Source organism: Salvia splendens, chromosome 20 (assembly GCF_004379255.2).
Source record: "Salvia splendens isolate huo1 chromosome 20, SspV2, whole genome shotgun sequence".
NCBI classification, from domain to species: Eukaryota; Viridiplantae; Streptophyta; class Magnoliopsida; order Lamiales; family Lamiaceae; genus Salvia; species Salvia splendens.
Genome location: NC_056051.1, coordinates 18,788,759 through 18,802,652, shown reverse-complemented (window position 1 = coordinate 18,802,652; position 13,894 = coordinate 18,788,759). Strand labels below are relative to the sequence as shown.

Sequence of the window (13,894 nt, the reverse complement as noted above, 5' to 3'; positions counted from 1 at the left end):
AAAAATAATTTTTGAATTACAAAAAAAAAACGCGTTGCATCATCCGCGCCATCGTTCGCGTCGCCCACAGTGGGTGGACGATGCCCTATCGTCCGCGTATCATCCGCGGACGATCTATAGGGCGCGGACGATGCATCGGACATCGTCCGCACACCCACAGTGACGAACGATGGCGCGCCTGAGGCATCGGGCGCCCTATCGTCCGCCCCATTTCGAATGCTCTAAAACTTGATTCTCAAGTTTAATGGTAATCACAATCCTTACCATATATTTGATTAAAATATATAATTCATTATTTTGGTTAATCAACGAATTGCTAATCAAAACTATATATATAATAATATATACATTTCCTTATGATTTGCAAATCAGTAATGAATATATGCAATCAATTGTAATCAAGGCCATAATCCCATTTTCCTTATTAGCCATGGGAATTATATTACAATTGATTTTGCCTAAGAAACGTCACATTCATAAAACTTACAACTAATTGATAAGCTAATTAATAAGGAAAAATGCATCTTATACCAAGTTAATGTATTATATAAAAATTTAATTCTATTTAAGATTCTATCAGATGTTATATACGTGAGATATAAATCTTACATGAAGTGCTTATGGTTAACTCCTATGGGCATGCATGTATAAATGCTAACGTTCCGTTGTTTGTTGCACTGATCCTTTCTAATAAGACACTTTTTGGTGTCAAGAAAATAAAGCTTAGAATGAAGACAAATTAAGGATCATCCCAAATATGAGGCTTTAGTAAAATTTGTGTATTTTTGGAAACGTGATATATGTAAAAAAAATGTTGGCTGGCCGTCAAGAGAAGCCAACAACGCCACGTTACAGACGAAGCGTAGGGATTAGATATTACTGTAACGTGTGGTCGTCACACTCTTCTCTCTCTCTCTTCGACTCAACTCATCCCCTTTTTCTCTCTCTCTTCTCTCACGTCTTAATCACTGCCTAGATATTTATTGCCATTCGCTTTACCGATAAGTAGCACTATCCAATTCCATAAATTTTGGTACAACACAACACATGCATCCCTGCTTAATTAACGAATCAACTCTCACATTTCCCAATTCCAGAACTCAATTTCAGCTGCATTGATTCACCATTCACTTCTCCACAATGACCACGGTGGCCAAGCTCCCCCTTCCGCCGCTCGATTGCCACAACCACTCCCTCCAACCGCCGCTGTCCCGGATAATTCTCCGGGATGCGGTGGCTGTGAAGGCTCGCCGGAGAATTTCGATTCGGCCATGCAGGTCGTTCAAGTCCGATCAGGAGGGTTCTGGATTTGGAGAGAGAGAGAAGAAAGTGATGGAGAGTAGAGAGGAGAAAAGCGTCAACAAATTTGTAGAGGGGATTAGAGATGCGGTTTGGAGAATGTCGAAGCCGAGTTTGCGATCGGAATTGAGGTTTAGTGAAGCCATGGAGAAGTTGGAAGAAACTTTGTTTTCTGTAAGTGCATTTGAAATTTCAGGTCGAATTCGATGATTTAGGTGAAAATTGGACAAGTTTTATACTTGATTTTAAAGGAGTTTATAAGTTTAATATAGTATATCGTAGCTTTTTCTTGATCCTAATTCTTACTTGATTAATGTTAGTCAATAATTTATGTTACTGTAATTTACTTGGATAATATTGCAAATATTTATGCGCTACTGTCTAAATAGGGTGGTTTTGTTCAAATAAAATAAAAGCAACTTAGATGATATTGTTCGAGCAATGGAGGCGCCAGCGTTTTAATCTTCCTGTGCGGGGAGCATAAGAGAGAATGTGTACATAGGTGATAGGACAGTGTTGTTGAAATCATATATAAATAATAATACTATAAAAAAACTCATATGATGTTGTTCAATGCGTGCGGTGCAAGGAGGATACGAAAGGGGTATGTCAATTGTTCTTGGACTTTGAGGTTTTTATACCTGCATCTTACTGCTTATAGCTGATGGATTCCGTGAACATTGTGATTATTGTTTACTCAATAAGACAATATAGTTCGAATGACTAATGTACCAGCTTTTACTCTACCACAAGTAGTCATTCCTGTTTGCTCTTTATTATTTGTCGTATTTTATATTTCTCCAATTTTAAGTGTCTTCACCAGTTGTATGTTGGTGGTGTTTGATGTGAATTTTCATAAGTATTGCATGCACTGTTTATGACAAACAATTTTCCGTGGGCAGTGGTCTATGCACATTGGAAGATATATTGTGACAATGTTAAGTACTGGAGTTATACTGCTTATCGGGTTTCAGTTGTCAGGTTAGCTACTGTCTCTGTTTCTTTCTAAAATGTCAGTAATAAATCTCAATTTTTGCATTCAGCGGTTAATTTTGAGCTCTAAATATATCAAATACTGTGTAGGTGGGGATGACCAAATGAATGCATTAGTTTGGTATAGCTGGCTTGGGGGGATCATTATTGGAACAATGATTGGTTCCAATATGGTCTTGGAGGAAGTCAGTCGATCTGGCCCTCGCAATGTTGTTATAACTGGAAGGTACAGTATATCTTCTTTTAAAATTCATGAGACTGCAGATCGAAACTTATTGTAGAAATTACCAGGAACAAAGCATGAGTACTCTGCTACTTTTTCTTTCTGACACTCTGATCTTACTACTTGAACACTTTCGTTCGCAAGAAAAAAAAGACGCGCTTCAGAGTCTCATTTGACTGGTTGCAGTAGGCTTTAGTTTCTGTTAGAATGAAGAGTTTAGATCGTTTAGGTTCAGAATGTGTATTTTCAAATCTTTACTCGTTAGGCTGTTAGTAGTTAGAAACATCATCTTTGCATTTTGAGAATCGATTGTTTTGCGTTATTGAACTTGGTCCTTTATACAGTACTCGAGGACTTGGAAAAGCTCTAGCTCGTGAATTCATACTTTCAGGTGACAGAGTCATAGTAACTTCTCGGAGGTAGTTTCACAATTAATATCACTCAAGTTTGTAATATGCATCTTTCCTCCTTGCTTTGATGCCTGTATTAATAAATGGCACTTTTGGAGACAGCGCTGAATCTGTGGACAAGACCGTCAAAGAACTATCAGAGAATCTGAAGCAGGTTGTAGTGGTTACAGGTGGATCATCTAGGAAACATTTAAGACATGCAAAAGTTGTGGGAATTCCATGTGATGTCTCTAATCCCGAAGATGTTAGCAAATTAGCAAATTTCGCTGTGAATGAACTTAGCTCCATTGATATCTGGGTAGGCAAACTGCCCTTTCTCTTCTCTCTATAAATATTCTCCTATATCCTCTGTTGACTACACTTTTTTACTGTTTTAAACATGTAGTTCTCAGTAGTATGATTGAAATATCAATTGAGATTGAGCATTGATAGATCACCATAACAACCATCAATCATTAGGGTGCATGTTCTATACATATAGTTTTTTGGTGTGGAAAAATTAGATTAATATTTTGCATGATAAAAGGTGATGTATCCTAACGGGATGACTGGTTTCCATTTCTTTTCCATCTACATGTGAGGCATCCTTCATGATACCTCATATATGAGAATTCACTCAATTAAAGTTTTCAAGACATCACATGAATTCTCATATAACAAGTTATGTCTTTTTTGACATTCAATCTTAGCTGTTAGTTATAACTTCTCTGCTCGCCCCTTTGTACAGGTAAACAATGCAGGGACAAACAAGGGGTTCAGGCCCTTGCTGCAATTTAGTGATGAAGACATACAACAGGTTTGTTCCTCTCTTAAGGGTTCAGATTGATTAAATTTTAGCAACTGATTTGCACATATAAGTCTCCTTTTTTCCTGCCCCATGAAAATTGTGACAAGTCTAGCTGGCATTAGAAAATGCATATGATTCACAAAATGTAATACTACTAGTTTATATGCTTTTAAAGAGCCCCTATTATCTGAACAATCGACAGATTGTGTCTACAAATTTGGTTGGGTCAATACTTTGCACTCGTGAAGCATTACGAATCATGGGCAGCCAGAGAAATGGAGGTCATATTTTCAACATGGATGGAGCAGGATCTGGGGGATCCAGCACCCCACTAACAGCCGTGTAAGATCTAATTATTAACCATTTTCCTTCTAAATATGGAATCTCAATCATGTCATACTTTAGATGCTCCATCTGAGAAATTTAACGTCTCAGGTTCTTTGAAAATACAGATATGGATCGACAAAATGTGGTCTTAGGCAGTTTCAATCGTCACTCTTGAAGGAGAGCAAAAAATCGAAAGTCGGCGTCCACACAGCTTCACCAGGCATGGTACTGACTGACTTGCTATTAAGGTATTCAACTACTATTTTAGTACGCTCTTCAATTGACTGGTCTTCCTTCCATGGGGGCTCATTTGTAGGGTGATAGTCGTGCAAATGGGATATAAGCTGATGAATTTGTCTATCTGAGGTTATTTTCTTTGGTTTAGTCAATTGTAATATGTTTTACTTTATCGGTATCCAAGTATTTATTTTAGGTGTTATGTTACCCATAATGCGCTTCAGGGGTCACCTCCAACCTCTAACCAGGGATTATGGTAGAAATGGAACTCTACAATGGTGTTTGGATTTGTATCACGCTATCAAATGGCTGATGTGGGTTTAATTATCAAATTTTACCAAACGAGATATATAATAAAACTTGCTCTTGTTAAATAACCAAGTTGACATAAATTTGCTTTTCCTAAGACAAGTTGTATTATACTTTAATTATCATCATGTCTTTCTGATAAGTGATTTTCTTGTCTATTTTTTAACTTTTTAATTTATTTTTCAGTGTGGGAAAGTGGAAGGGATGTGGATTGATCCTTAGACCAATAAGTTGGTGCACACATAATTTTCTTTGTTTGCTAAATAATTTTCGTCGGTTTATGTCAGTGGTGCAAGTGTGAAAAACAAACAGATGTTCAACATTATCTGCGAGCTTCCAGAGACAGTTGCTAGAACTTTGGTTCCACGAATGAGGGTTGTCAAGGGAAATGGGAAAGCCATCAACTATTTGACACCACCAAGAATTTTACTCGCTCTAGTCACTGCATGGCTAAGACGTGCTCGCTGGTTTGATGACCAGGTAACTTGCACAATTCACATTATGTGTCTGGAGTATAAGATTCCCTTTCGGGTGAAAAAGAGGAAATATTACTTACATACATGATACATATCAGATATTCCTTTATTTGACATCTGAAAATTTCAATCTTTATTTAGCAGTTAGCACACCATATTGTGACTTCGGATTTTGGAATAATAATTGTTTTTTAAGCCTTGAGGATGTACCATAATGTGTCTTTGGTTGTCATACTGCATGTACTTGTTATATGGAGTCTATGTCTGTGTGGATTTAATAATTTGGTAATCGAGGTCCAATAACTCTTGATAACCATGGACATCTCAGGGACGGGCACTCTATGCTGCTGAGGCAGATAGGCTCCGCAACTGGGCTGAGAGTCGAACCCGTTTCTCATTCACTGATGCCATGGAGATGTATACCGAGAACACTTGGGTGTCTGTCTTTTCACTTTCCGTGGTTTGTGCCTTCATCATCTTGTCAAGTACAAGTAGTACAATGCCGGGGACCTGATGAGAAGTGCTCACACCCAACACGAGAATGGATGCCGGTGCTCTAGAGAAGCTATTCTTTTAAGACAAAAGTAGAACAGAAAGTACGAGGGGTTGCATAATTATTTTAGTCCGATGGTATTACAATGCTTTGTAATTACATTGTGCATGGGAGGGAATCACCGTCTATTTACCTCCATGTGGTTAGCAGAATGCATATATGACCATGCTTATCTCTCATCCCAAAAACCAAAAAAGGTGAATGGGGAAACACTGAAAAAAATGTAATACTCAACTATATTTACATTAAGTCGGATTACGACTTCATATGACAAGAAAGATGGTAGTAAGACGTGTATAAATGTTGTTGGATTTCAAAAGAGACTTTATTGTGCTAAAAGAATAATGCTAGGACATTTTCTAATTTACTAGGAATACTAATTTGTGTTCTTTAATATACCTCAAATATTTTAACTTAATTTTAATTAAAATTTATTGAATGCACACGCAAGCATCTCAGAAAAGCAAAAGATTAAAGTTTAATGGTCCGTTGTGTCCTCAACTTAATGAACACTAATTTTGTTTATTAATAAATGATTTAATTTATATCGATGATAAAATGCATACATAAAATATAATTAAAACTAAAATACTACTATTAATTATAACTATCACATAAGATTACAAATACAGATATGCGATGCCATCTTATACAAAGCATAAGCAAGCATCTACAAAGATGACAACATGTGGTATGTGATATAAATGACATGCTAGATAAATTCATCAATTACTCAAATAGGAATTCAAAATGTAAACTATGATATTAATTCAAAAATGTAAGCTATGAAGTTCCAATTCGATAAGAATTCACCATGTTATTTAAGACACCAAAATTTGGAGTTGCGCGATTAGACTATTGAGAAAATTTAACCAGCAGTACATTAGCTTCGTACGATTATCAAACAAAAGAAAATTAAGGGTTAGCAGTACGGTTAAAAGACCCAGATCCTTTTCTTCTCCTCCGGCGCCTCTGCCTAATTCTCCAGAAACTCCAGAGCACGAGAAAGCCTGAAAACAGTAATGGTTCGATAAGTTAAACTATGCAAGAACTCCAAGATTGCCCACACAAGAAACTTAGTATGGTTTCTTACCAGAACCTGCAACGATGGCAGGTAAAAGCCAGTGACTGGCAACTAATTCTGGAAAATCGAGCTGCTGTAATAGAATTAGATAATAACGTTAGCCGTTGAAGATGCATATAAATGACAATATGAAAGGCAGCTATGATCTAACAAGACTCTGCTTACATCATCTCCATACAAGTAGCCGAGGTAAGAGTTCCCCAAGGAGTTGCCATCTTTGTCTACTGATTTGATTTTCTTAAATGGAACCTCTGGAGTAGAGTTCGAACCTTGACCCAAATCAACAGCTGCATAGCCAGGCAATCTGTGGTTTCTGCCCCTCACATGTAAATCATAACCCTTTGTTGCCCAAACTTCAAACCTCGAGTCACTTCTGCAGATCAACTCCTTATTGACAACTTGAGAGTAGGTAGAGAAATTTACATCTGTTCTTCGGGAAGGTAGTTGATTATCATCCAGGTGCAATGCCTTATCTTGTCTACTCGAATCTGAGAAAAGCACTGGATCTCTAATATTACTTGCAGTAAAATCTAATATTTTCTTCAGAAGCCAATAACAATTTGTAACCATGTGGCTGCTGTCCAAACAGTTGGAATCTCCATAGACTGCGATTCGTCCTTCTTCACCAACCTCTACTAGACCAAGAATAGGGGAATCGGCCTGCATTAATTGGAATCATAGTTAAAGTATCATAGCAATATAGTATTACGAATTTACGCATAAATCATGCAAGCAAAAATAGCCAAAGTAATATCGGACTTTCTATGGGAAAGTAAAATATCTGAGCAGAGATTGAGACACCACAGACAAGGGACGAGTCATCCAAACTCATATCCATGATAATAGATCAAGTCATAGAAAACCCAGAGAACCGATCGGAAGAAAAACAAACAGTGTTTGACAAGCTCAGATTTTATACAACCCATGATTGCTAGAAAATTACCAATACAAATATTTGTGCACATAAAGAAAGCTCATGAAGAAAGGACAATTCTCAAAACCATATATAGAACATAAAACATAAGAGTTCCTTGTTGCCACAAAATTCCCCTTTACCTAATTAGTATTTTGTTTAGGTCAACAGGTAATATTGTAGTTTGTAGTACAACAGAACTCACCTTGCTCATACCAGATAACAGGACATTTTGAGTAGCACCACTTTCTGAGCTATCCAAGAAAGGGAAACGATGCAAGTAACCACCTTTAGGGAATTTCACAACATCAGTTCCGGATGCATATCGACTCTGCTCCCCATTAATGACAAAATCACCGTTTAGGATCTTGTCTCCAAAAGCTATTCCAAATGGAGACAAAAGATCATTCAGAGCAGGAACATTGGCACCTCCGGTGACAGGAGTCCACCAGCTTCTCGTATTATCATCAAAAAACTTCATTTTCATCATTGAGTCCACGTTGTACCAATCAGCAAAAACTACGAGACCTAGACCATTAATCATGATATCGTCTTTCAGTTTTTTAATTTCTTCAGCAAAATACTCGTCTTCAAGATCCACCAACAGAAGTGTCCCATATCGGTTAGCATCAAAACAAGTAAAAGGAGAACCAAGAGTTTCAACATAATATCCAGCATCCCTTAACATGTTAAACATAATGTGGAAATTTGTATGTAAGTGGTCTCCATGCCAGTCAAGGATATCATTTCTAACATCCAAGGAATCTCTTGGAATATAACCAGGTGGGTATTTGATACTATGAAATTGGTCCCATAAAACTCTCTGCGATCTTTGAGGTGTGGGAACAACCTTTAGTTTCAGACGAAGGATGCAGGTACTTTTTCGAGGAGCATTATCACCTTGGCCTGGGGGCCTGTAAACATTTACAGTTACATTACCTTCTATTTCACCAGAAAAATGCACCCCTTCCTCTTTGATTTGCATGTGAAGTGCCAGATAACCAGTCCATGGCCAAATAACATCTGAATAGGTAAACTGGATGTTGAGAAGATTACCTTCCTCACTATCAGGAAGCCACATTGGTGGACCATCAACATAACCAATCACACCCATTCCATTCAAGATAGTAACATTAAAAATGACAGGCATCGCCCCTGCATACAACGGTTGACGGCAAAAAGGCCAGGAGTAGGGGCAATCCATATAGTCGAGGACACTGGGAAATATGCTTGCTCGAGGTTTATAGCTTTTCAAAATTTCATAAGATTCCAATCTGACATAATCCAATACAAGAATCAGTAACTGTTATTAAAGTGCACCTTACAGGAAATAACTCAAGAGTACTCACAGATCAACCCTGCCTGCTCCTTGCTCATACATGTTTGGACCAGAGAGCTTTGAAGCACCTTCAACAAGTGCTTGTTTCATACTGCCTGGATTTAGGATCTCTTTTCTCTTGCTTTCAGGAATAATACTAACAAGAAGGCAAACGATTCCAGCAACCACAGGACTTGCCACACTGGTGCCTGACAAGCTTTTACAACCTGTACTAATCTTGGAACCCATAATCTCACGTCCATAAGCAACAACATCAGGCTTCACACGACCATACCTGCAAGAGAAACAATTATGGTACCAAGCAAAAATAAACTGACTTGAAGTAAGCAGGTCCACTACCACTATGCAAATAGCAGACTCTTTTTTAAGATCCAAGGTACTCTCTCATCAGTCATCAGACAATTTAGAAATAAGAGTACAAAATTATGTGTAAATATTTGTGCATTTCTTTTTATCTTGGTATCTATTGGTACTAATGGATTAAGTTTCACCCATTTCTCTCTCAACCTATTAGTCATTAAGATTCCACCACACCAACGCTAGAGTAAGTAGAGAACTGACAACTCAAGAGCCAATCTAAAAGGGTAATCTAGCCTAGACTTCCAAGGATGTGACTTCTCTGTCTTCCTATTTCATAAAGAATATCTTCCTTCACAAAAGATACAAAACAGTGGGATGAAGCAGTTTAAAACGACTGTCATGTGGAAATAATTCCTCCAACTACTCCATAAACAATAACCTAAGCTCAGTTTTAAAGTGAAGCTACAGCTCCATCAATAATGAAAAATAACAGCATTCTGAAATTCATAATCATGCGTGTTAGGATGCATATGTAGCGGAACAAAATTTTCAATAGACTAAAGATTAAAACGATATCAACCAATTATTCAAATTACCTAACAATTAACATGTCAGCTAACTGTCTTGCAACCAAGAGGAAATAAACAGAAGAAGCAAAGATCGGCATATACAGATAAATATTAGTTATAGTATACAGTACCCATGAGGAATCTCCCAAGTGCTCATGCCACGTGATGAAAAAGATGCTATGTGATCACTGTAATCAATGCCGCCAACACCAATAACATCACTTTGATCTGCAGGATTGTTCAGAGTTCCATAAAGTGGTCCGTCATTTCCAATCGCTGATACCATAATAATATTGTTCGCTGTAATTTCCCAGACCTAGCAAAAATAGGTGCATAGAAGAAAGTTGCATTTTTAGGATGACTGTATCTAAATTTGTGATAAACTGTAATCATGGTAAGATTGAGTTGAGAAATCAAATGGGTTTCCTTAACAAGAAACATATTTGCATGGAAAGAGAAAATTAGAGTTTCACGCAATGCCTCAGCAAATCCAAAAATATTTGACACCATAGAGCACAATTTAACTCCTATACTTGATAAGGTTACTTGAATTTTAGATCATGCAGTCTAACCCTAGACGTTTCGAAATTTACACTAATAAAAATAAAATGCCAAGCAATTAATACAGTGAAAACTCAGAAACTCAACTGATGTTTGCCCACACATGTTTACTCGTTGATGACTTGATGCTGATTAACAAACATTCAATCAACATTTAGGGTTGAATCCCTAATACATTCTACCTCCAGTAGATTTATAAGTGAGGGGTATCAAATATCTTGAGTTCCCTTCCTTAGTAGTAGTAGCCTTAATTTAAAAAAGGGGTGCAGTCTCTTGGCTAGAACTAGAAGTAAAGAGGCATTGTCTGCAAGATGTAGGGACTAAGGGCACAATTTAGTAGCTCAATAATTATAAAACCAAAGGAAGGGGAAACAATAAAATGGAAAGGCAACATATTTAAAGTTAATTATGGTCAAATGAAGTAATGAAACAATCTGTATACCTTCTCAACAAATGGGAGGTCCAGATAATCAGGTCCACCGATGCTCAAATTCAAAACATCCATCTTGGTTGCAATAGCATAATTGAATGCATCAAGAAACCATGACGTGTAAGAAACCTGCAATAAGCTGAGAAGAAGTTTCTCATAAACTTACTAAACCAGACAAGGAATATGTGTAGGAGATTGCCACTGCCTTATCACATGATCTACATTGGCCAATATATATTCTTATTTTAAACATTGAACAGCCTTGATTTGGATCGTTGACTTAATGTTGTACATTAGCACTCACATTGGCCTACTTTAGCAATTAGCATGTAATCATTGCATAAATATTAAATAATGATGATATATTCACAAAATAATCATTTGTGCACTAAGAGTACTCACTGTTATGTATACAAGAAATTATAGCCAAGCCAATAGAACATTTACTCTGGTTGGGCTTATCAATTACCCTAGAACTATTGGCCCCAACTAGGAAGTAGTATGCACTATAAGAATTATATTACTCCACGATATATATATATATATATATATATATATATATATATATATATATATATATATATAGAGTCCCATTATTCACAAATCCACTCTTAAAGACCGAACCACCGAACCATACCAAATTAGGGTTTTTAGATCTAGTTTTTTATGGATGAGAGATACAAATTTATCAATTATTTTCGCCTTCATCACGAGCCTATTTTAATTCATCCGAAGGTAAATAAGTCATACTAACATGTTACGAAGATTTAACTTCATTCCAGTAGGTTTTTACTTCATTCCAGTATGATTATTACTTCATTCCAGTACGTAAATGCGGTTTCACCGTCGCGTGCCATTCTTTCTCTCTACAATATCTTTCACCACTGCCACAACGCTGATATGGTATAATAAACACATGGAATGATGTAATAAATTATTAGAATGAAGTATGTGTAGAAGCATTTGAAGTCCTACTGGAATGAAGTAAAAACCTTATCCAATGAAGTAATAACGTTTCTGAATGAAGTAATAAACGCACTTGAATAAATTGCATTTTTTAATGTAAATAAAGCAAAAACTCAGGTCAATGAATTCAAATGAAACATATGTTGAATCATTTCAAAACCTACTAGAAGAAAGTAAAAATATGTTGTAGTTTCAAGGTATTACGTACGGAATGAAGTAATAAACCTATACAATGAAGTAAAATGGGCTTGTAATGAAGACCGAAAAATTTACACAGCAGCACAACTCATAAAAAAACTAGATCTAATGGCCCAGATTTGGTCTCTAGTTCGGTCTTTAAAATTGGTTCGACATTGATCACAACTCTATATATATATATATATATATATATATATATATATATATATATATATATATATATATAACAATAAGTTTTACCTGTGCATCAGTAAACACCCTAAAAGCATAGATCTCAGTGTCTGGGGCAAAACCAAGACACTCTTCATCCTGACCAGCAATAACGCCAGCCACAAATGTACCATGCCCAAGATTGTCATTTAGTGCATCTTCATTGGTCCAATTTGTGCGCTCCTGATAATAGAAAAATTTACCAGAAGACAAAGGCAAAAAAGAACAGAACACTGACAAAGATATTCCTATCAGCCATAAAATTCACCTTGATTTTACGAAAATGTGGATGATTTGCACGGATCCCAGTATCAAAAATAGCCATCTTCACTTTAGCTCCAGTATAACCCTTCGACCAGAGAGCATCTGCTCCAAACAAGGAGGTAACCTGAGATTTCTGCAACAAAAGAGGAAAACTATGATGGAAAATAAGTTCACAGTGAAAGCCCTGACATGCATCATGCATGTTAGTCCAAGAGAGCAGAAACAATTTGCAATATTACTGCTCACAGTCCACATAAAACTAAAAATAGGCTAAACCTATACAGGCAACAAATTTTGTGAGCTCTTTAAGCAAGAAAATCTAACCACCAATTAATAGTGTCTGCCCCTCCACACACACAAATACTAATGCAGTAAATGACCTATATAATTGTACAAGTTTAAGCAAATCATACTTTCTTTTAGAAGCCTATGGGTTATGATCTCAATGACAGAAAAAGAACTCTACAGAGCTGTAAGCGTTTAAGATGTTGCTAGTTTGAATGATCTTTCTTCCTTTCTTCAATTTTACGGATTAAATGTATTCAAGGATTTCAATTTCAAGATCAATCGCAGGATGACAGAGTGGATTGTACCTTAACATAGTAATTTTGATTACAGGTATGAAAAATAAAATTGATTCGTAATGTTCTTCCAGTTAAACCAAACCCCTAATTATTCAATTTTAAATCACAACTAACTACTAAGAAACAAGAAAAGGCAAGGGCGACCTGCATCATCAGACTCCTCCTCCAGCTAGCATTTGCCGGGGCGGAATTCTCCCGCTCGGTAAACGACATGGAAGTGAAAATTTTACCGGGCCTCTTCTTCTTCTTCCCATCCACAAAGGCGCCAGCGCCAATTTCCTCGTGAGCACTGAGAACCACCCTTTGGTAGCTCAAGTCCAAGGAAACATCCTTCACCAGCTCCAATTTCCCAAATTCCCCAATCAAAAAGTCCCGGCGGTGGTCCTCGATCGCGACGAGGGCGAAATCCGTGGGGAAGCTGGCCGCCGGGTTGCGGCGCTCCACCCAATTCCAGCCGCTGCATTTGACTTGGCGCTCGAGATAAGCCCTAAGTTCGTGAGCGTTGTTGTATCGGAGAAATCGGATGATGTGGTTGGTGGCGGTTGAATTTGCCGGAGGGGGGAGTGAGGGAGTGGAAATTGGGTTGCGATTGGGGAAACGGTAGGCATGGTAGGAAAGCAGGATGACAATGAAGGAGGTTAGGGCGGCGGTGAGGCGGCGGCTCATGGCGGTGGAACCCGCATGGGGAAACAGATGATTCGACGGGAAATTAACAGAATTGAAGCAAGAGTGTTCTAAATTGTAATTGATGGCAAAATCCGTGTAAAAATGGAGGTGATACAAAGGTTTTGACAGCAACTAGTGTTGGACACTTATGGGTGTGTTGATGTGGACTAATGAATGTTCGAGACAAAAGATTTTG

The 13,894-nt window shown here is 37.3% G+C and overlaps 2 protein-coding genes across 2 annotated transcripts; one reads left to right on the top strand and one right to left on the bottom strand.

Annotated features, from left to right (window-relative positions):
• The first annotated feature begins 996 nt into the window (after window positions 1-996).
• On the top strand, window positions 997-5,953 carry LOC121782147 (probable chlorophyll(ide) b reductase NYC1, chloroplastic). Its single transcript, XM_042179870.1, has 10 exons — window positions 997-1,473; window positions 2,202-2,280; window positions 2,383-2,518; window positions 2,860-2,934; window positions 3,028-3,223; window positions 3,653-3,721; window positions 3,915-4,054; window positions 4,165-4,287; window positions 4,873-5,065; window positions 5,390-5,953. The coding sequence occupies exons 1-10, from the start codon at window positions 1,141-1,143 to the stop codon at window positions 5,573-5,575; spliced, it is 1,530 nt and encodes a 509-aa protein (XP_042035804.1). The 5' UTR covers window positions 997-1,140; the 3' UTR covers window positions 5,576-5,953.
• Window positions 5,954-6,358: 405 nt separating this feature from the next.
• Window positions 6,359-13,894, bottom strand: LOC121782145 (subtilisin-like protease SBT6.1). Its single transcript, XM_042179869.1, has 10 exons — window positions 13,177-13,894; window positions 12,453-12,581; window positions 12,215-12,367; window positions 10,823-10,939; window positions 9,951-10,135; window positions 8,961-9,224; window positions 7,817-8,885; window positions 6,864-7,358; window positions 6,708-6,771; window positions 6,359-6,624 (listed from the first exon to the last, which is right to left on the bottom strand). The coding sequence occupies exons 1-10, from the start codon at window positions 13,696-13,698 to the stop codon at window positions 6,530-6,532; spliced, it is 3,093 nt and encodes a 1,030-aa protein (XP_042035803.1). The 5' UTR covers window positions 13,699-13,894; the 3' UTR covers window positions 6,359-6,529.

Bases quoted from the DNA above. Each gene is read 5' to 3' on its own strand.
- LOC121782147 (XM_042179870.1), top strand. From the start codon at position 1,141: ATGACCACGGTGGCCAAGCTCCCCCTTCCGCCGCTCGATTGCCACAAC. The intron at 2,281-2,382 runs GTTAGCTACTGT...AATACTGTGTAG, and splicing joins TATCGGGTTTCAGTTGTCAG to GTGGGGATGACCAAATGAAT. The intron at 2,935-3,027 runs GTAGTTTCACAA...TTTTGGAGACAG, and splicing joins GTCATAGTAACTTCTCGGAG to CGCTGAATCTGTGGACAAGA.
- LOC121782145 (XM_042179869.1), bottom strand. From the start codon at position 13,698: ATGAGCCGCCGCCTCACCGCCGCCCTAACCTCCTTCATTGTCATCCTG. The intron at 12,582-13,176 runs GTCGCCCTTGCC...CTTTTGTTGCAG, and splicing joins GGAGGAGTCTGATGATGCAG to AAATCTCAGGTTACCTCCTT. The intron at 8,886-8,960 runs GTGAGTACTCTT...GGATTATGTCAG, and splicing joins GGAGCAGGCAGGGTTGATCT to ATTGGAATCTTATGAAATTT.